At 36.5% G+C, this 20933-nt stretch overlaps 1 protein-coding gene across 4 annotated transcripts; it reads left to right on the top strand.

The window, feature by feature from the left end:
- Positions 1–3044: 3044 nt before the first annotated feature.
- LOC144974366 (uncharacterized) lies at positions 3045–15612 on the top strand. Of its 4 annotated transcripts, none has more exons than XM_078917190.1 (3): positions 3045–3190; positions 9245–10191; positions 12750–15373. In XM_078917190.1, the coding sequence occupies exons 2-3, from the start codon at positions 9720–9722 to the stop codon at positions 12788–12790; spliced, it is 513 nt and encodes a 170-aa protein (XP_078773316.1). In that variant the 5' UTR covers positions 3045–3190; positions 9245–9719; the 3' UTR covers positions 12791–15373. The 4 variants fall into 4 exon arrangements, with proteins under 4 accessions (XP_078773316.1, XP_078773318.1, XP_078773315.1 ...); XM_078917192.1 differs by lacking the exon at positions 3045–3190 and adding an exon at positions 5582–5632 and having other exon boundaries at positions 9695–10191; positions 12750–12949; XM_078917189.1 differs by lacking the exon at positions 3045–3190 and adding an exon at positions 6464–6599 and having other exon boundaries at positions 12750–15612.
- The last annotated feature ends 5321 nt before the right edge of the window (positions 15613–20933 follow it).

The following is a 20933-nucleotide window of genomic DNA, read 5'->3' as shown; positions in this document are numbered from 1 at the left end:
AGAAGACAATAGAGAATAAAAAATTTTTCGCGGCGGTGATGGGGTTTGAACCCGCGACCTTATTGGTACGACAACTCCGCCTGGCCGGTGAGAGCGTGACTTTACCGTATGAGCTATCCACTCTTAAAAAACAAACAAAAGAATAAAATAAATATATATAAAAGAACAACAAAAACCAACCCCTCCCAATCCTGATAAAAAAAAACCCCCAAAAAAACAAAACAAACAAAAACAAAAAAAAAAACCAAAAAAAAAAACAAAACAAAACAAAAAACAAAACATAAAACAAATGAAAATAAAACAAACAAACAAACAAACAACAACCCCCCCCCCCCCACCAAAAAAAAAAAAGCAACAATAAACAAACAAACAAACGAAACCAAAACAAACTCTAATTCAATCTGTGCTTCTACTAAACGTGATTTAAAAACGTGACCCTAGGTCAGAGGTCGATTCATTTAATTCAACTTACTTGGACGGCTTATCATAAATTATTTTATCACAATGACGATGATATTATGAAGTTGCCATGATCTTCATCTTGTTGTTATCAATCAGCTGATTGCAATCAAACTATCGAATCGAGTCGTCGACTGAACGCGTCACTTCTGCTGACTGTAACCCTAGTCATGATAAACCCGAACAGTTCAGATGTAGAATATAATATGAATGTGACTCACCGTTTCAAAAAAGGTATTCTTCTTCTTCTTCTTCTTCTTCTTCTTCTTCTTCTTCTTCTTCTTCTTCTTCTTCTTCTTCTTCTTCTTCTTCTTCTTCTTCTTCTTCTTCTTCTTCTTCTTCTTCTTCTTATTATTATTATTATTATTATTATTATTATTCTGGGTGGGGATTCTGACCTCCCGTAGAGGGCAGGGAGGTACATCCTGTGTCTTCTATCCCCTTATATCTTATCCAACAAGCTTTCTGTCTTTGTCTTGGAATGAGATTACTTGGTTTTTTCCTGGCCCTCGTCGGAGTCCTGGCTGAGAGGGAAACAGTCAAATGCATAGTTATTATTTTGGGAGATGATATTTTTTTCCTTGTAAATCATCTCTCTGTTATGTATTATTATATTTGTTATTTTTATTGTATAATGTAAGCATTTGAGTGTATTCCTCTTTGTTGGATTTTGTGCTTGTGTCCGGATGAGACATATGTGATCTCAAACTAAGTACATTGGTGATATGCTCTTGGAATCTACATCTGATCCCTATTTGTTCCCAGTTCCCCTTTGTCTTACTTTCTCTTGGGTGCTTCAATTGTAATTCTAGAACTTTTTACTATCCCATTTTCTTCCTTTTTACTGGCGCTGATATAACCTAAATGTGTTGCAAGCGCCGTAAAACCCTTAAAAACAATAAAAAAAACCCCACAAACATATTATTATTATTATTATTATTATTATTATTATTATTATTATTATTATTATTATTATTATTATTATTATTATTATTATTATTATTATTATTATTATTATTATTATTATTATTATTATGTAGGAATGGTTCAGATAAGGAGAAAAATTGAGATTAGAATAAGAATGATGAGAATTAGGAAATGATTTAAGCTTTCTGAAGTTTACGAAACGAAATTCACTCTTTTCAATGTTTGAAGGCGACGTGCACATTTTTACAGGTCTGATAATAGAATACAATTATGGCCTTGGTTTAATATTGTTGTAAAGGACAATATTTTGCGATGGTTTGAGAGTGAGAGTACTATTTCCATTACAACGATGAGCCCATAACAATTTGGGTTATCAGACCTGCAAATATATGTACATGTGTATGGCGAAGGAAGGCATTTGCTGTGCTTGCTGAATGTAATTACTTTTGAGCATAAAATTCAATTATATTAATGATTTTTCCTTCCGTTATAATTTAAAACTGTTTTGATACGATTGTTGTGATTATGTGATAGTTTGTATTTATTTATTTCCTTTGACAATGCAGTCCACGTATAGACAACTCGCTTAATAAGTAGTATCTCACGCTTACAGTTAAAACGACATGAATGCGACCCCATTATTTTACGTTTAACCCTTTCCTTACCATCCATAGGAAAATCGTCACATTCGTTACAATGCAACCAACAGTTCTCTCATTCTGATATTCTTTGTACAATACAAGTAATAAAGAAAATATTTTGTTCTAGCGATAAAAATTAGACACTGGACAATTATATGTATAGAACGTACTTATTCCTTTTATGTTTGAGTAGTAAAAAAGTCTATTTTTGTGTTGGGTGGATGTGAAGTTGAAGGGAAAATTCTGAAAATGGCTGGTAAGGAGAGGGTTAAACAACAAAAACAGAAACACTTTCCTTCATTTCATTACCGTAATTATTCATTTAAAATGTTTTCTGTCGACAATGGAGATACTGTAGTTTCTTCAAGTACCAAAAATGCAAAATGAAAAAAACAAAGAAAAAGAAACGAACAAAACAAAACAAAAACAACATAATAAAAAAAAATCATAATTATTTTGTTTTGATTAAATGTTTTTATTTTTTTAGCATACATACTAGCGACTTGAGGCCATGGATCACATAATATGAATAGCCTTCAACAGTCATTACGTCACTTCCATCGTAACTTAGTAACTAGCTCTAAACTATCGGAACAATGGCGGACTTCCTTATGAAATATTTCTCCGACGAGCATAAACGTGTATCCAGAGGAGAAAAACATTATTAATATGATCTTGTTTTGACTTTTATACATTCTGATCACATGACATATGAAAAGTTCTAGCCAGCGTGAAGAATAAAAAGTATCGATTTTCTTTGTTTAGAACCAGGCTTCTCGCCGTTGCTGGGCGACGTGACATCAGACTATTGAATCCAATTGTCTATAGAGAAGATAGAGTCCACCATTACATTCTTACACATGTTTGAAAAGTTGGTACTCTACAAATTGTTTGCATTGAAATGGATAAGTCAAACTCGCTTTATGTCAATAAACATGTTTTACAGTCCAGAAGAGTTGATATTAAACGGGTTTACCTGTAGTTATCAATATCACTGAGCGTATCAGTACACAATTTATCATTATCAATTTGTGTCATCTTCTAACACCAGGAACTCTTCAGACGTGGAGTTAAAAGTATTTGATATGTGAATTTGTGAATTATATATTATTATATTTTTAGAATCGATGGAATATGTTCATTATTTTCATATCCACGTTACTGTAAGTATTTGCATCCTATCATGTTGCATAAATCAAATAAATAGAAAATAAAAGCAAAATAACAGGCATATCAATTGTAGATATGTCATTTTAAGAGAGCCAAGCAATAACTACTTAATTCTTGTACCGTACATCAGCTATAGATAGCATGCGCTTGGCTAAGAAGCTCATAACATTGCCATCCGGAAGTATAACGGACCAACACACAAAACTGTGTGTATCCATGAACGTTTATAGTCAGGTTAATACAGTTCAGTGAGAATTACTCATAACGCGGATGGCAAAAAACAATAACAAAGACCTGAGTGACGTCACCTTCGAACTACCTATAGGCCGACGGAGTTCTTCTCATGGCCCGGGAACTGGTGTCCCGTGGTCGATGTTTCCTCTACAAAGGTGTACGCCGTTGCTATCTTGTCTTCAATTGGATTCAGTAATCTGATATCACGCCGCAACGGCGGCCATCTTGGTTCTAAACAAAGAAAATCATTACTTTTTATTCTTCATGCTGGCTAGAACTTTTCATGATCAAATTTATGTTTTTTTCCCCTCTGGATACGGTTTTATGTTCGCCGGAGATATATTTCATACGGCGTCCGCCATTGCTCCGATAGTTTGGAGCCAGTGTTACTAAGTTGCCATGCGTAATTAGGAAGGAAGTGACGTTACGACTGTGGAAGAGTATTCCCTTATAGATAGAACGAAGTTGACGTCACTCAGGTCTTTGTTTTTGTTTTTTTTGTCATCCACGTTTATGATTAATTCTCACTAAACTGTATGAACCAGACTATAAAAGTTCATGGTTACAAATTGTTTTGCGTGTTGGCCGTTATACTTCTGGATGGCAATGTTGTGAGCTTCTTAGACAAGCGCATACTATCTATACCTTAAATCCTTTCTGATTTTGTTCGGAGCTTCGTCTTACTTCTGCCTCTTGTCTTTTTCTGAGTTGGAGACAGTCAAATGGAAAATTTTAGTGTATTTATCCTGACTTGGATCATACATTCGGGTGGGTCTGGGTGAGATAATTAAGTGGTTTCCTTCTCTTCCACTCCTCCTCCTCAGTCTCCTCCTCCTCCACCCCTCCTCCTCCTCCTCCTCCTCCTCCTCCTCCTTCTTCTTCTTCTTCTTCTTCTTCTTCTTCTTCTTCTTCTTCTTCTTCTTCTTCTTCCTCCTCCTCCTCCTCCTCCTCCTCCTCCTCCTCCTCCTCCTCCTCCTCCTCCTCTACTACTACTACTACTACTACTACTACTACTACTACTACTACTACTACTACTACTACTACTACTACTACTACTACAGCTGCTACTCCTTATTCTTCTCCTCCTCCTTCTCTTTCTCCCCCTCTTTTCTTCTTCTTCTTCTTCTTCTTCTTCTTCTTCTTCTTCTTCTTCTTCTTCTTTTCTTCTTCTTTTCTTCTTCTTCTTCTTTACTTCTTCTTCTTCTTTTCTCTCATGTCTTCTTACTTTTTATTTTATCACCATTAGTCAGTTGGGTAGTTTTACCATATTGCATATGTCCAACCCCCCCCCCCCCCCAAAATAAAAAAAAAACAAAAAAAAAAAAGAATCCAAAAAAAAAAAAACAAAAAAAAAAAACGGAAACAAAAAACAAACAAAAACAATAAAAAAACAATTAAAAAAAAGACAAAAACAAACACACACACACACACAAACACACACACACAAACAAAACAAAACAAAACAAAAAAAAGTAAAATGAAAAGAAGATTATAAGAAAGAAAACCGATAGCGTCCTTCTCTTGCAGTCTGTATTTCAATTCTAAAGGCCTCAATATTGGTCACAAGTGTGATAGCGTAGATATACCAAATACAAACGATTTGATCAACTTTCCTTCATGTCCCTTAAATTTTTCAAGCGCCTTATAAACATTATCTGAAACCAATCAAACATATTGTTAATCAAACACAAGCGCCTTATAAACATTATCTGAAACCAATCAAACATATTGTTAATCAAACACAAGCGCCTTATAAACATTATCTGAAACCAATCAAACATATTGTTAATCAAACACAAGCGCCTTATAAACATTATCTGAAACCAATCAAACATATTGTTAATCTACACTTCTCTGAACTTGTAGGAATAGGCTTCAACAGTCGTGACGTCACTTCCTTCGTAATGACGCACAGTAACTTAGTATCTGGTTCTAAACTATCGGAACAATGGCGGACGCCCTTATGAAATACTTCCCAGACGAGCATAAAAGTGTATCCAGAGGAGAAAAACATTATAAATCTGATCATGTTTTGACTTTTATACATTCTGATCACATGACACGTGAAAAAATTCTAGCCAGCATGAAGATAAAAGAATACCGACTTTTTTTGTTCAGAACCAAGCTGCTGGTTTCTGGGCGGACGTGACATCAGACTATTGAATCCCATTTAGGCATAGACAATTTATAGCTGTGAGCAAGTTAGACATAATATTATTTCTTGTGATGCTTTCACGTACCTGTTGGCTACGAGTCTCCTGACGTGTTATGGAATCGATGTTGTAAAAAGAAAAAATGCCAAATTTATCACAGAAGAATATTATGAAATTAATTCCTTCGATCGAGTATAATTTGTAAAATTGTGTGAAACGATACATACAATTTGATATATTATCATCTCCATCGCTTTTTTACCAGGAAAAAAAACCGAATAATTTCAAAATACAAAACAAAATTAAAACAAACTCAAAAAGAAAACAAAACAAAACCAAGCAAAAAAAAACAAAAAAACAAAAACAAAAAAAAAACAAAAAAAAAAAACAAAACAAAACAACCCCCCCCCCAAAAACAAAAAACAAAAACAAAAACAGAAACAAAAAACAAATAAAATAACCAAGATAAATCCCCCCCCCCCCAAAAAAAAAAAAGAGATAAAAAAAAAGAAAAACCCAATTAAGACAAATAAAGAAAGAAACAAACAAAAAGAACCCCCAAAACAAAATGCAGAGAAAAATAAAAAAATGTAAAGAGCCACAGACAAACAAATGGTAAAGACGAAAAAAAAGACAAAAATAAACGAAAGCTAACAAACAAAATGATCATTCTTTTTTTTTTTTTTGAAATGAGAAAGAAAACGTGTTAATAAAAATGCCAATCTTTATTCTAAAATTTGGCATTCAAAATACCAAACTATCTAGTAACCCGGGGGTATGCTGACATTAGGTTGTATGGAACCAGCTGTTGTAAGTTCAGGTGAGTAAAAATTCTGGCATCGCGAAACGCACATAGAAAGATATAGCTAGATATAATATACACACAGTAAGCGTTCACTACACGTTTCAAGATTTTGGTGAGTGAGTCAACAGTAGAAGCAGAGCTAGATTTTTAACGAGTAGCCCTAATCAATTAATGTTTTCATAGTCAATTGATGTGTTGCTAAGTAGTCAGGTGAGTGCGAATTTAACTAGTGTCCTGCTTGTCTTTAGTGTAAATCCTAATCCAACATTCGAACTAAAAAATTTTTATTTTGTTTTGATAAGATCAGTTTAGATAAATGATAAAACTACTATATTGAATTTTGATTTTAGATTATTCAAATCCGCTACAATCGACATGTACATATATATACAGGTCTGACATCCGAACCGGGTTATGGGCCTAATTTAATTAACATTGTTGTAATGGACGATATTTTGCATCATTTTTTAAAGATTTCCATTACAACAATGAGCCCATAAGGAATTTGGTTATCAGACCTGCAAATAATGCACGTCGGCTACAACCTTCTGGTTTAAAAGTGAAAGTGAAAGCTATCATCACTGCGTCTTTGTTCGTGGCCTTCGTAAAGTTATGACCAAAAAATGACTTCAAAATGCCAGTCTTTTGCCACGAAAGAAAACAAATCGTGAGTTGTATTCAATAGTTCAACCAATGAAATAACTTGTTTCCATGAGCTCTACTAACAACTCACTAGGCGGTGCAAAAACCAAATATTGACGTCAAACTGCCAGTCCTCTTGGATTTCAGTATCATGCTATAACATAACGATGGACACGGTTTGTTTCGCCTTAACTTTTGCCTGAAATAGGATAAACACGTGACGGATGATAATGGATAAGGAGATAAGATATCATCTTAATTGTTACACACACATACACACACACACACATACACACACACACACACATATACACACGTAGGCTTCATACTCAAACCTAAATACACACAATGTTGATATGATATTCATTATCTAGTACTATTGATCACAGTGTCAATGATTTTCTTCTTTACCTTTTATCCATTATCCATCTTTTGATAAAAATAATAATAATAATAATAATAATAATAATAATAATAATAATAATAATAATAATAATAATAATAATAATAATAATAATAATAATAATAATAATAATAATAACAATAATAATAATAATAATAATAATAATAATAATAATGATGATGATGATGATGATAATAATAATAATAATAATAATAATAATAATAATAATAATAATAATAATAATATGATGATGATGATGATGATGATGATGATGATGATGATGATGATGATGATGATGATGATGATGATGATGATGATGATGATGATGATGATAATAATAATAATAATAATAATAATAATAATAATAATAATAACAACAATAACAATAATAATAACAATGAATGATTTAACTTCGAAATCTGTCTTAAGTACTGAACCTCAGACTTCAGATGAAGTCTCAGGTTATAGCGGTCTTTAATATCATTACGGGGGTGGTCCTGATAGCTCAGTTGGTAGAGTAATCGCTTCACACGCAAAGGGACCGTGTTGGTCCCGGATGCAGTCGAGATTGTTTATCTTACCCTTCCCCCTGTCCACCCAGCAATGAATGGGTAGCTGAGTCTGTAAGATTTGGCGGAAAGTACTCTGCGATAGACTAGAGTATTATCCCAAAGAATAGCAAGTAATTGCTATTGTCCAATTCACGAAATAGAAACCGGGATAAACTCCGGCTCCATGGGCTTAATGGCTCCTAAGGACTTAAAAAAAATATCATTACGATTGTATTTCAGTTTACTTTTTTTTTAAAAAGAGCTTTTATATAGTACAATATCCATTAAATGTGCACAAAGCGCTCTACAAGACCACAACACCGCAAGGACAATAGTCGATAAACAATTTAAAGCTCTCTAGGCCTGAGTTTATCCCAGCTTCTGTACAATCAAAAGGACGCTAAATATGACACAAGACTGTCCGAAATGCCCTCTCCTATAATTGTACTAAACTACTCGATGGAGAGAAATATAAAATGAGTAAATGTGACTCATATATTATAGGGAGCAACACAAAAACAAACGACGTTTCGGCCTTCGGCCTTCTTCAAGTAAACACGAAATATTATATGTATTAGAAGGTCAAAGGTCGAAAAGTCGTTTATTTTGTGTTGTGTCCTTACATATGGGTCACATTTACTCACTTTATCTTTCTCTCCATCTTATTGGCTCATTTAGCCACCTCTAGTTATTGGTTAAACTTCTCAATCCATGGTAGGTAGATAGGGTTTGCACGACATGTATGCAGATCTGATAACCCAACTTGTTATGGGCTCATTGTTGTAATGGAAATAATTTCAAACCAACGCAAAATATACAGCAATGTTTAACCCTCTCCTTACCACCCATAGGAAAATCGTCACATTCGTTACGATCCAACCAGCACTTTTATCATTCATATTTCTTTTGTAAGTCATCCAATTTAAAGAAAAATGTTTTATTATAGCTTTAAAAAGTGACACTGTGTTGTAAGGTTCATTTTGCTGATCAATATTATGCATAGAATGTATTTGTTGCTTTTGTTTGTGTAAGAAAAAACTATTTTTGTGTTGGGTGGGTGTGAAATTATGGGGAAAATTCTGAAAATGGCTGGTAAGGAAAGGGTTACTCAAGCCCTTGGTTGCGTTCGGTTTTCAGAAGTGCAAATTTATACGTGCACGTTGGATGGGCAGGAAAAAATTGAGGATAAATCCAACATTGAAAATAGATAGCTCAACTTCATAATGTTTTAAATTTTACAACAATATTATCTTTTTCAGATCAATATCTACAGCTTCCGGTCATTCATAAATTGGACTTGAATATTCTCACTTCATCCTACAGAGAGAATCAAGAAATTCCCGGAATATCAAAAAAAACAAACAATTTGCATCACACTGACATAAATGTCACAATATTATTGTTAACTCCAGAATCAAGACTTGGATTTTAGATGGATGATGATACATTTTGAAATTAAAAACTAGTAGAAACAACGGACAGACTGTTTCAGTTTCATTATCTACATCTCCATAACCAATCTATCGCTCATAACAGATAAACACACACCAGTGTCAATTCCCACCAAGCCTCTATTATTTTTCAAAATGCTGACGAATGTGTGAACTTTGACAACGATGACTTCTTCATGAGAGTCATCATTCAACGATCATCAACATTTTGTAATTTACACAACCAGAAAATTTTGTTGTTTTTTTTTTTCACCCCAGAGGCCTGATCAAACTTAAATGTAAAATGCCAGCCATAGACTCAGACTCATCGTTCAATAGCCAAACTTCAACAATACTTCGCGAAGTTTGGTCCCAAATCCAACATATCACAACAGACAAAAACCCAGCACTGGACAACACACAAGGCCAAACTTATTATGACGAAATTTTTCCCTCAAACCATCCCTTCTTATTCCCACAAAGTCAAAACACGCCGTTGACAGCTCAGGAATCGAACTTGTTCACGGACGATTACACACCCGACATGCTCGGTAATCGAGGTCCCGATTTTGCTGCTTTAGGATGGATCATCCCAACGACTATCGGTATCGTAGCTGCAATGGTTATTCTTGGACTTCTTTGTTTCTTCGGAGTTCGTGCCCTGGAGTTGAAGTGTACGAGATGTTGCCAGACCAATTGCAGCTGTTGCTGTGAGGCTGGGGAGGAGACGGACGCCCTTACTTCTACAAGAACCATCAACCAAACGGAAATGACGAGTAAGATTATGATTCATTCTTCGTAAAAGAATATAATTTAAAGTAAAAATTGGAAATATATATATATATATATATATATATATATATATATATATATATATATATATATATATATATATATATATATATAAATTTATTCATCAATTCCAGAACGAGTGAATTAATACTCATATAAAGCGAATTTCAGTGGTTTTACAATGCCCAATAAACTTTGCATGTCCATTTTTTCCCCTAAACATGCTACATGAAACATACTTTTTTCATTCCCTTCTAAATACTTGTAAATGACCCTTTGTATTAACGTTTAACTGCCTTGTTTTATAAACTATGATAATAATATTATTACACACTTTTCAGCGCTGTTGACGGCCAGGTACACCTGAGTATGGTTAGAGAATAAGAGTTAAGAGTCTTTTCCAAGGACTCAACTATGCACCGAGCAAGGCTCGAACCCAGGACACAAGACCACATAGCTGCAGAAACTAATAAAAAAAACAAAACAAACAAAGCAAAGCAAAACACTCACTCACACACACACACACACACGCGCGCGTACACACACACAAATAAATAAAACAAAACATAATAAAATACAAACAAGTCTAAAATAAAAATAAACTTGAACCAAATTAGTCCGTAGCCTTACAGCCAGAGACTTCCAAAAGTGACGTCACAATGCACTGCGATAATCACTAAAATAAAGTAAACAGTGAGTCGTATTCAATCGTACAAGTAAGTAGTCCTTCAGAGCCATGTGGCCCATGGAGCCGGAGTTTATCCCCGTTTCTATAGCGTGAAACGGACAATAGCAATTGTTTGCTACCCTTTGGATAGGAGGCTAGTCTATCGCAAAGTACTTTCCGCCATATCTAACGGATCCAACGACCCAATCACTTCTGGGTGGACAGGGGGGTCAAAAATAAAAATCTTGACTGAACTCGGGATCGATCTCGGTTCCTTTTATTGTCAAGCGAGTGCTCTACCAACTGAACTATCAGGACCCCCAAATCGTACTTTACTCACATTCTTCCACCGTACTCAGGTGTAAAATGAGTACATGGCCGTTAACAGCGTTGCTTTGTCCGAAAAATTGTAATATCGTCGAACAGGCGTCATGTCTTGTCCTACATGTTTAATGTTGCTGTTGACCAGGTACCCCTTGTAAAGCGCTTTGAGCACATTTAGTGGATATTGCGCTATATAAAGGCTCATTAAAAAAACTTTTGTTGTTGTTGTGACGCAATGGTTGAGAGAGTATCTGGCTTTGAGTTGTCGAAAGTTACTTTACCTACGTACCTATGCCTTTGTGCTCTCCGTGGAGCTAGGCAATGCCCTCTAAATATTCTGATTGACTGATTGCTATGAGCATAGGCCATCAAGACATACTCGCCATCCACTCAGGGACCACGCTCTCCATTTCTCTCCAGGTGCTTCTAGTTCTATGTCCCTTGATCTTATCCAAAGTTGACCGTCTTTGCGCTCTCTGTGGAGCATAGGCAATGCCCTCTATACACTCTGATTGCTATGAGTACAGGCCATCAAGAAATATTCGCCATCCACTCAAGGAACATTTCTCTCCAGGTGGCTCTATGTCCCTTGATCTTATCCAAAGTTGACCGTTTCCGTCTGCTTTTTTTTTTTGGCCTTCTCTTTCTTCTCCTTTGGGGGTCCCGATAGCTCAGTTGGCAGAGAACTCGCTTCACACGCAAAGGGACCGGTATCGATCCCGGGTGCAGTCGAGATGTTTATTTTCCTGACCCTCTGTCCACCCAGCAGTGAATGGGTAGCTGAGTCTGTTAGATTTGGCGGAAAATACTTTGCGATAGACTAGCGTCCGATCCAAAGGATAGCAATCAATTTCTATTGTCAGTTTCACGCTATAAAAACCGGGATAAACTTCGGCTCCATGGCCGGAATGGCTCTGAAGAGTAGTTTTCTACTTCTTCTCATTCCTTGTAATTTTCATATCAAAGCCTTTTTTCCGAGGGTGGGATTTCTACGTTCCTACGTCCGTCTCTTGATCAGAGATAGTACAAGCTAACAATGGTCCCTTTTATTTGAAAGTCGAGTGTTCACTAACAAAGATATAGGCGGGTCCCAAACAAATGAATAACTGTGGTATAGTTGAAAAAGCGTATTTAACTAGACCTGTTTCAGACCTTTGTTCAGTGACTGAATAATGGATTAAAACGAAGAGTAGAGTTGAAAACATGAAAATAATATAGCTCTGCTGTTGCTGACATATTAAGTTGTTTAACATTGGTTTTACATACTTCAAGAGTGTGGGTTTACTTTATAACAAAATTGCATGTATTTACTAGCTGAATTCACCATCATTATCAGCATCATCATCGTCGTCGTCATCATCATCATCATCATCATCATCATCATCATCATCATCATCATCATCATCATCATCATCGCCAGAAAATAAAAACCCATATAAAAATGACACCATACTTGTAACTGTGATGCGTATAGAACACATGACCCAGTCATGGTTATGCGCTATACAAGTGTAATAATATTAACTTATTCCGTATTATCTTCTTCTCCAGATTACAAGTCAGCATTCTCACCAGATGGAGATGAATGGTGAGCCAGATGAAACTCCCAACACAGCACCATAACAACAATATGAAACATGTGTAATGTATAGCAGGAACGAAATTGACACCACTCAGCAGTTTGTTATTATTTTTAGACAGCCATGTTAATGATCAGTATATCAATCAGACAATAGAAGGAACGAAATCGACGTTACTCAGTCCTTTGTTATTGTTTTTAGACAGCCATATTAATGATTAGTTCTCACTAAATAATGTCAAAGAAGGAACGAAATTGACGTCACTCGACCCTTTATTAATGTTCTTATTCAACTATTTTAATTTAATGATTGTTTCTCACTAATTTAATTATATCAATCAGACTACAACCGTTTAAGGTTACACATAGTTTTGTGTATTGGTACATTATATCCGGCAGGCGGATGTTGTCAGTATTTTACCTATACACATAACGTCAACACAGAATCAGATAGTTGCCTGCAAAAACTCATAGCCTGATATTAACACTGATAAAAAAAATTAGCTCAAAATTTGAGTCGATGAAAAAAAAAAGTTAAATTTGAGCTTTATATAGCGCAATATCCACTAAATGTGCTCAAAGCGCTTTACAAGGGGTCCCTTGTCAACAGCAACATTTAACATGTAGGACGGGACATGCCGCCTGTTAGGCGATATTACAATTTTTCGGACAAAGACAACGCTGTTAACGGCCATGTACTCATTTTACACCTGAGTACGGTGAGAGAAAGTGGGTAAAGAGCCTTTTCCAACGACTCAAATATGCGCCGAGCGCGAGGCTCGAACCAGGACCTTCCGATCCGAAAGCGAGTGGCATACCACAAGACCACATAGCCGCACAAAACCCAAAGAAATCGAACAACGAGTTCTATTCATCACTACAAACAGTGTCAAAGTGAAAGTGAGGAATTAGGGAGCAGGCACCGGTGTAAGATGAAGATCCGAAAAAGTGTGTATAAAATACGAAGTATTTGTTTGTTTGGCACTGTTTCATACACACTTTAAAAAAATACGTTAGGGAAATTTGTCTCTAGGATCTATTCCAAGGGAAGACTGGAATAACCCAGGCGTCAGCGGCAGTGCAGCACCGCAAATTGAGCTCGGGCGAGGTGACTTGCTCAAGGTCACACAGCGCAGCGGCGGGTGATCGAACTCGGTACCTTTCGAGTACGAAGAGAAGACCGTATACCGCTGAGCCACGCTGCTCAGATCTTTAACCTACAAACAATGGGATCATTGAGCCACGATAAACAGTTAATTGGCTTCAACAGTCATGACGTCAATTCCCTCGTAATGACGCATGGTAACTTAGTAATTGGCTCTAAACTATCGGAACAATGACGGACGCCCTTATGAAATATTTCTCCGACGAGCATAAAAGCGTATCCAGAGGAAAAAAAAAAAGCATTATAAATCTGATTATGTTTTGACATTTAGACATTCTGATCACAAGATATATGAAACGTTCTAGCCAGCATGAAGAATAAAAAGTACCGATTTTCTTTGCTTAGAACCACTATGGCCGCCGTTGCTCGGCGACGTGACACCAGACTATTGAATCCAATTGCCGTATGACTTTGGCATGGAAAAATGTTTTTTTTTTTTTTTGGCCAGAAAACTCGTCCTTCAAATATCGATCGATTTAAATGACCCTCATCTTGGCAAAAATGGTCAAACCTGGGATTTCACGAGTCTTTTTCTTCAGTCCCAGGTTTGAGAGTTTTTGCCAAGATGAAGTTTATTTAAATCGGTAGACATTTGAAGGGTGCGTTTTCTGGCCATTTTTTGTATTTTTTTCTTTTTGATTTTTTCCGGCACTGACCTTTCCAGATTTTGATCTTGCACCAATGTGCACCCTAATTCAACACGGGACTGATTTTTTAAAATATCATGTCTTATTACATCATATCAGTTATGTTATATGGCTTTAACTCACTCAATCCTGGAGTGTTTCTTTTTTTTTTGCTACTTTTCAATATTGGAAAAAAATGTATTAAAAATGAGAATGTACATAGATAGTTTTATTCAACTACCATTAACATGTAAAAAAATATAAACACTAGCTTTGATACTACGCCTATAATTTGTCTCATAAAAATGTAATAAATAGGCATGGAGTAAAAGGAACCCGGGTAAACTACGGACATAGTCGGTGTTAGGGTTGAGTGAGTTAAAATGGACCAATTGATCCTTAATTGACCTAAACGCATAAGTGACAAAATATTGAACGTTAAACATTGCTTTGAGATAATAATATTTAAACAAATTGGAAAGGGGGGGGGGGGGGGGGGGGGGCTGAGGGCACCGTCTGACATCCAACCCGATTATGGGCCTAGTTTAATAATATTATTGTTATAATGGACAATATTTTGGGTCATTTTTTAAAGATTTCCACTACAAGAGCTAGCCCATATATAAAGAATTGGGTTATCAGACCTGCAAATAAGTACACAGAGAAGAAACAGATAAGAACATCGCTAAAAATCATTTCTTATTATTGTCGTATTATGAATGATTAGTCATATAAGCATTTAAAAGCATAATGTTTATACCAAGGGCATTTTTTTTGACCAGACAAAAATAAATTTATTATATTATAGTCGTTTTATTTTTCCTCTTTGTCTCATGTCCGATGGTTGTATAAAATGTTATAAGTTATGATCAATACTGTTAATGAAACAAATGCTGACAATTCGCTCGGACCTTATGTTTTGAATGCCCTCTCTCTCTCTATCAGAGAGAGAGAGAGAGAGATAGAGAGAGAGAGAGAGAAGGAGAGAGAAAGAGAGAGAAATAGATGGGGGGAGAGAAAGAAAGAAAGAAAGAAAGAGAGAGAGAGAGAGAGAAAGAAAGGGAGAGAGAGAGAGAGAGGGAGAGAGAAAGAGTGAGAAATAGATGGGGGGAGAGAAAGAAAGAAAGAAAGAAAGAGAGAAAGAAAGAAAGAAAGAGAGAGAGAGAGAGAGAGAGAGAGAAAGAAAGAAAGGGGAGAGAGAGAGAGAGAGAGAGAGAGAGAGAGAGAGAGAGAGAGAGAGAGACGTTATATAACGTTATATTATTCAAACCAATATCTTTCTGCTATTTATATCATCATGTTTTTATATCATAATTTATTAGAGCTATAAATAGCAGAATAAAAACAGACACGTCATACTCTACTCTTAAGTGTTGTATTGAGTTCATTTCAAATCCCAGATTCCTTCAGAAATATTTTTATAGTGCGGCCATGTGGTCTTGTGGTATGACACTCGCTTTAGGATCGGAAAGTCCTGGGTTCGAGCCTCCCTTGGCGCATGGTTGAGTCCAGGGAAAAGGCTCTTTACTCACATTCTCTCATCCTACTCAGGTGTAAAATGAGTAACTGGCCGTTAACAGCGTTGTCTCTGTCAAAAAAATAAATGTGTAATATCGCCTAACAGGCGTCATGTCTCGTTCTACACGTTGCTTGTTGCCGTTTGGTCTGGGACCTTTAGTAAAGCGTTTTGAGCATATTTAGTGGATATTGCGCTATATAAAAGCTCACATTAAAAAAAAAAGAAGTGAGACATCATTGTTTTCATTTTGCTTTCTTGCATTAAAATAATATTATATTATAACATGCATAGAGCGAAATTGTGGCAGGATGTATATTTATTTGCAGGTCTGATAACCCAAATTATTGTTATGGGCTCATTGTTGAAATAGAAATAATTATTAATTCACTCAAACCTAGAGATTTTTTCTACTTTTCAAAATTGGAAAAAATTGTATTAAAATTGAACATGTACATATATATAGTTTTATTCAACTATCAATGACATGGAAAAACTTTTTTTAAAAAACATTAGCGTTGATACTACGCCTATAATTTGTCTAAGAATAATGCATGGTGTAAAAGTAACAACGGATATAGTCGGTGTTAGGGATTAGTGAGTTAATACTCTCAGCTTAACGCGAAATATTGTCCAACAACAATGATAAATCAAGCCCATAATTAATTGTGTTCTGTTATCAGCCCTTCAAATATTATGTGTATCTATCTAGATAGCTGTGGCTCCATGCAACGAATCTGATAACACACAATATGGAGATGTTTTTGTTTTTTGTTTTTAAGGGTTCTACGGCGCTTGCAACACATTTAGGTTATATTAGCGCCAGTAGAAAGGAAAAAAAATGGGATAGTTAAAAGTTCTAAAATTACAATTAAAGCACCCAAGAAAAAGTAAGACAAAGGGGAACTAGGAACAAATAGGGAACAGATGTAGATTCCAAGAGCATATCACCAATGTACTTAGTTTGAGTCTCATCCGGACGCAATCACAAAATCCAACAAAGAGGAACACACGCAAATGCTTACACTATACATTAAAAATGACAAATATAATAATACATAACAGGGAGATGATTTACAAGGAAAAAAATATCATCTCCCAAATCAATTACTATGCATTTGACCGTTTCCCTCCCAACCAGGACTCCAACCAGGGCCAGGACAAAACCAAGTAACCTCATTCCAAGACAAATACAGAAAGCATGTTGGAAAACATATATAAGGGGATAGAAGACACAGTATGTACCTCCCTGCCCACTATGGGAGACAATATGGAGATAAAGATAAAGGGAGTAAATCTGACTCATGAATGAACAACACAAAACAAACGACGTTTCGGCCCGTGGCCTTTTTCAAGTAAACACAGAATACATAATTTATATTAGATTGTCATAATAATATAGGCACAAACACACACACACACACACACAAACACACACTCATTAACAAATTTTCGCCTATATTATTATGACAATCTAATATAAATACATATGTATGCATTCTGTGTTTACCTGAAAAAGGCCAAGGGCCGAAACGTCGTTTGTTTTGTGTTGTTCATTCATGAGTCAGATTTACTCCCTTTATCTTTATCTCCATTTTATTGACTCATTTAGACACCTGTATTTATTAGTTTTAACACACAAGAATTGGATCCAATTGATTGAGAAAATCGAACGTAAATTTCTCGGAATAGAGAAAAAAAAACAATGTGAAATTGAATGTAAGCTTCAATTTAATTACGAAAACAGATAAAATGGACGTTTCGGGTTTCCCCTTTATTAACAAAACAGGATGAATGAAACACTACAAACTAATGAGATGGTGTCGTAGTGGGTTTTTAAGATGAATAAAACAAACACTGATGGGCATTACATTACGGAATAGAGAACAAAACAGGGATGTCAAAATTCTGGTTCCAATCTCATTGGAAGTATAAAACCAGTCTTCCGGAGGACTGGAAACGCACCTTGTGTAATTGATCGTCTGGTTTCAGAGTGATGCCATCTTATTTTCTAGTCTAAATTAATATTATTTGGTCGTCAAGAAAGATCATCCATCCTCGCTCTTTTCCTTCCCGTAATCCTAAGGATCTGCCTATACTACTAAAATAGTTATGCTACCTAATGATTCACTGGGGGCGAAGTGGCCGAGTGCACTGTGATCCGGATGACCCGGGTTTGATCCCCGCTTCAGGCACTTTGGTTTTTTTCCTTGAAGCAAGACTATTAACCCCCAATTTGCTCACTTGGACAACATGGGTGATTCCTGTTGACATCAGACATCTTGTTTGATGAGTTATCTATATTCCTTCATGGAATGCCAAGGCGACGATATCTTATGATATCGTGGCGCAAAAGGCATGATTAAAAAATGATTCAATATGTAACTTATTCATTATTCATCATTATATATCTCCTTTCCTTCCGTTCCCTCTTCCATTCATTTCCTCCAAATCCTCCTCCTCCTTCTCCTCCTCCTCCTCTTCTTCTTCTTCTTCTTCCCCGTTTTTCTCCTCCTCACTCCCTCCTCCTTCTTCTCACTCTTGTTCTCCTCCTCCTCCTCCTCCTCCTCCTCCTCTTCATCATCATCATCATCATCATTATCACATCATCCTTCTCTTTCTCCTCTTCTCCTCATCATCCTTCTCTTTCTCCATCTCCTCCTCCACCTCCGCCTCCTCCTCCTCATCGCCCTCCCCTCCTCCTCCTCCTCCTCCTCCTCGCCATCATCATCATCCTTCTCTTTCTCCTCTCCTCCTCATCATCCTTCTCTTTCTCAATCTCCTCCTCCTCATCGTCCTCCGCCTCCTCCTCCTCCTCGTCTCTTTGATTTCCATCCTCTCAACCCCACTCTTCTTACAACTCGACTTCTCTTTCTTCTCCCTCCACGTCTATTCCAGCTGATTACCAGCAAACTACTTCCCAATCCTTTTCAATTAATTGATAGTATCTAACCACTAACCACCAGCCCTTCACTTTGACACGTTGAATCGCTTAACACATTCCTGCCGTTTTATTAAAGTACACAGTATGTGTTAACTGATTAACTCATTCAACCCGAACACCGACTATAGGGAATGAGATTAGCGGAAGAGTAGCGTCCCTTGATTGGACGTCACCTTACAGAGAGAACGTCAATTTGGTTTTGAAGTGTCTCAAGCCGCTTTCATCGGAAGCGAGGACGAGAGACGCATGCGCCAAACCAACAAGACGTTCTCTCTCTAATAACTTTTCCACCGGTGACGTCACAGACTATGGGTGACGTCCAATCAAGGGACGCTACTCTTCCGCTAATCTCATTCCCTATATTCATGTTGGCTAGCACTATTCAGTATCTGATACTGAATAGTGGTTTTGCACTATTCAGTATCTGATACTGAATAGTGGTTTTGCACTATTCAGTATCTGACACTGAATAGTGGTTTTGCACTATAATACGGTGTTTTTTTTCCGAAACCTGACAAAGTTATGGGAAGAGTGCAGCTGTGGGAGTGAATATGGGACTCAGAGAAGTGTACACCAGTGGGGAGTGAACCTGGGACTGGGTTTCGGCGGGTTTCGTAATAAAAAGCAATTACTTTTTTACGAAACCGACGACACCTGGCAATATCCGACAAAGTTATGGGAGGTAGGCAAAAGCGTGTGTGTGTGTGCGTGTGTGTGTAGGGGGGGGGGGGGGAGGAGGGGGATGAACCTGAGATTCAGGGAAGTGTACACCAGTGGGGAGTGAACCTGGGACTCTGGGTTTTGTAAAAAAGCAATAAACCCGCCAAAAGCCGACAAAGTTATGGGAAGCAGGCAGCAGTGGGGAGTGAATCTGGGATTTGGACACCGATGAGGATTGAACCCGGGACTGCGAGAGGCTGATACCAGTGGACAGTGAGCTCAGAATGTACTTTTATTTCGAAACCTATCGAAATTGTCAAAAGTTATGGGAAGTGGGCACCATTGGGCAATGAACTGGGACTCAGGGAAGTGCACACCGGTTGGGAGTGAACCTGGGACTGTGAAAAGAGGAAATCAGTGGAAATGAACCTGGGACTATGGAAGATGGATACCAGTGGGAAATGAAGCCGAACTATGGGAGTTGGGTACCAGACGAGAATGAAGCAATTACTTTTTTACGAAACCCGCCAAAACCCGCGAAAAACCATAGTCTCGGGTTCACTCCCCCACTGTTACTTTCTTTCCATAACTTTGTTGGATATTGGCGGGTTTCGTAAAAAAGTAATTGCTTTTTTTAAAAACGAAACCCAGTCCCAGGTTCACTCCCCATTGGTGTACACTTCCCTGAGTCCCAGGTTCACTCCCCACTGCTGCCTACTTCCCATAACTTTGTCGGGTTTCGGCGTGTTTTGGCAGGTTTCGTAAAAAAAGAAACATCCATAAAAATACCACGTGTATTCAGTAAATAGATGTCAATTGTAGTCTAATATTCAGTATCTATTTAAATTATTATTATTATTATTATTATTATTATTATTATTATTATTATTATTATTATTATTATTATTATTATTATTCTTCTTCTTCTTCTTCTTCTTCTTCTTCTTCTTCTTCTTCTTCTTCTTCTTATTATTATTATTATTATTATTATTATTATTATTGTCATGTAAATTTCAATATAATACGGCAAGTAATTCTCGGAAGTACATCGCTCAATTAAAAATGAATTTATAATGAATCGGGTTTGTCTTAGATGACAAAACAAACAAACAAACAACAACAACAAGGAGAACAACAACAACAGAAAAAAGCAAGGTTTTAAAAAGTAATAAACAATAGAAGAGCACAATAATGAAAAACAACAACGCGATGATAACACATAAAAGATATTCGTAATAAATCGAT

The sequence above is a fragment of the Berghia stephanieae genome, chromosome 6, assembly GCF_034508935.2.
Source record: "Berghia stephanieae isolate SIO BIC M18660-M18661 chromosome 6, UCSD_Bste_1.3, whole genome shotgun sequence".
NCBI lineage: Eukaryota > Metazoa > Mollusca > Gastropoda > Nudibranchia > Aeolidiidae > Berghia > Berghia stephanieae.
Note: the sequence above shows the minus strand (reverse complement) of the source record. Positions and strands in the feature narration are given on the sequence as shown.

Bases quoted from the DNA above. Each gene is read 5' to 3' on its own strand.
- LOC144974366 (XM_078917189.1), top strand. From the start codon at position 9,720: ATGCCAGCCATAGACTCAGACTCATCGTTCAATAGCCAAACTTCAACA. The intron at 10,192-12,749 runs GTAAGATTATGA...CTTCTTCTCCAG, and splicing joins CAACCAAACGGAAATGACGA to ATTACAAGTCAGCATTCTCA.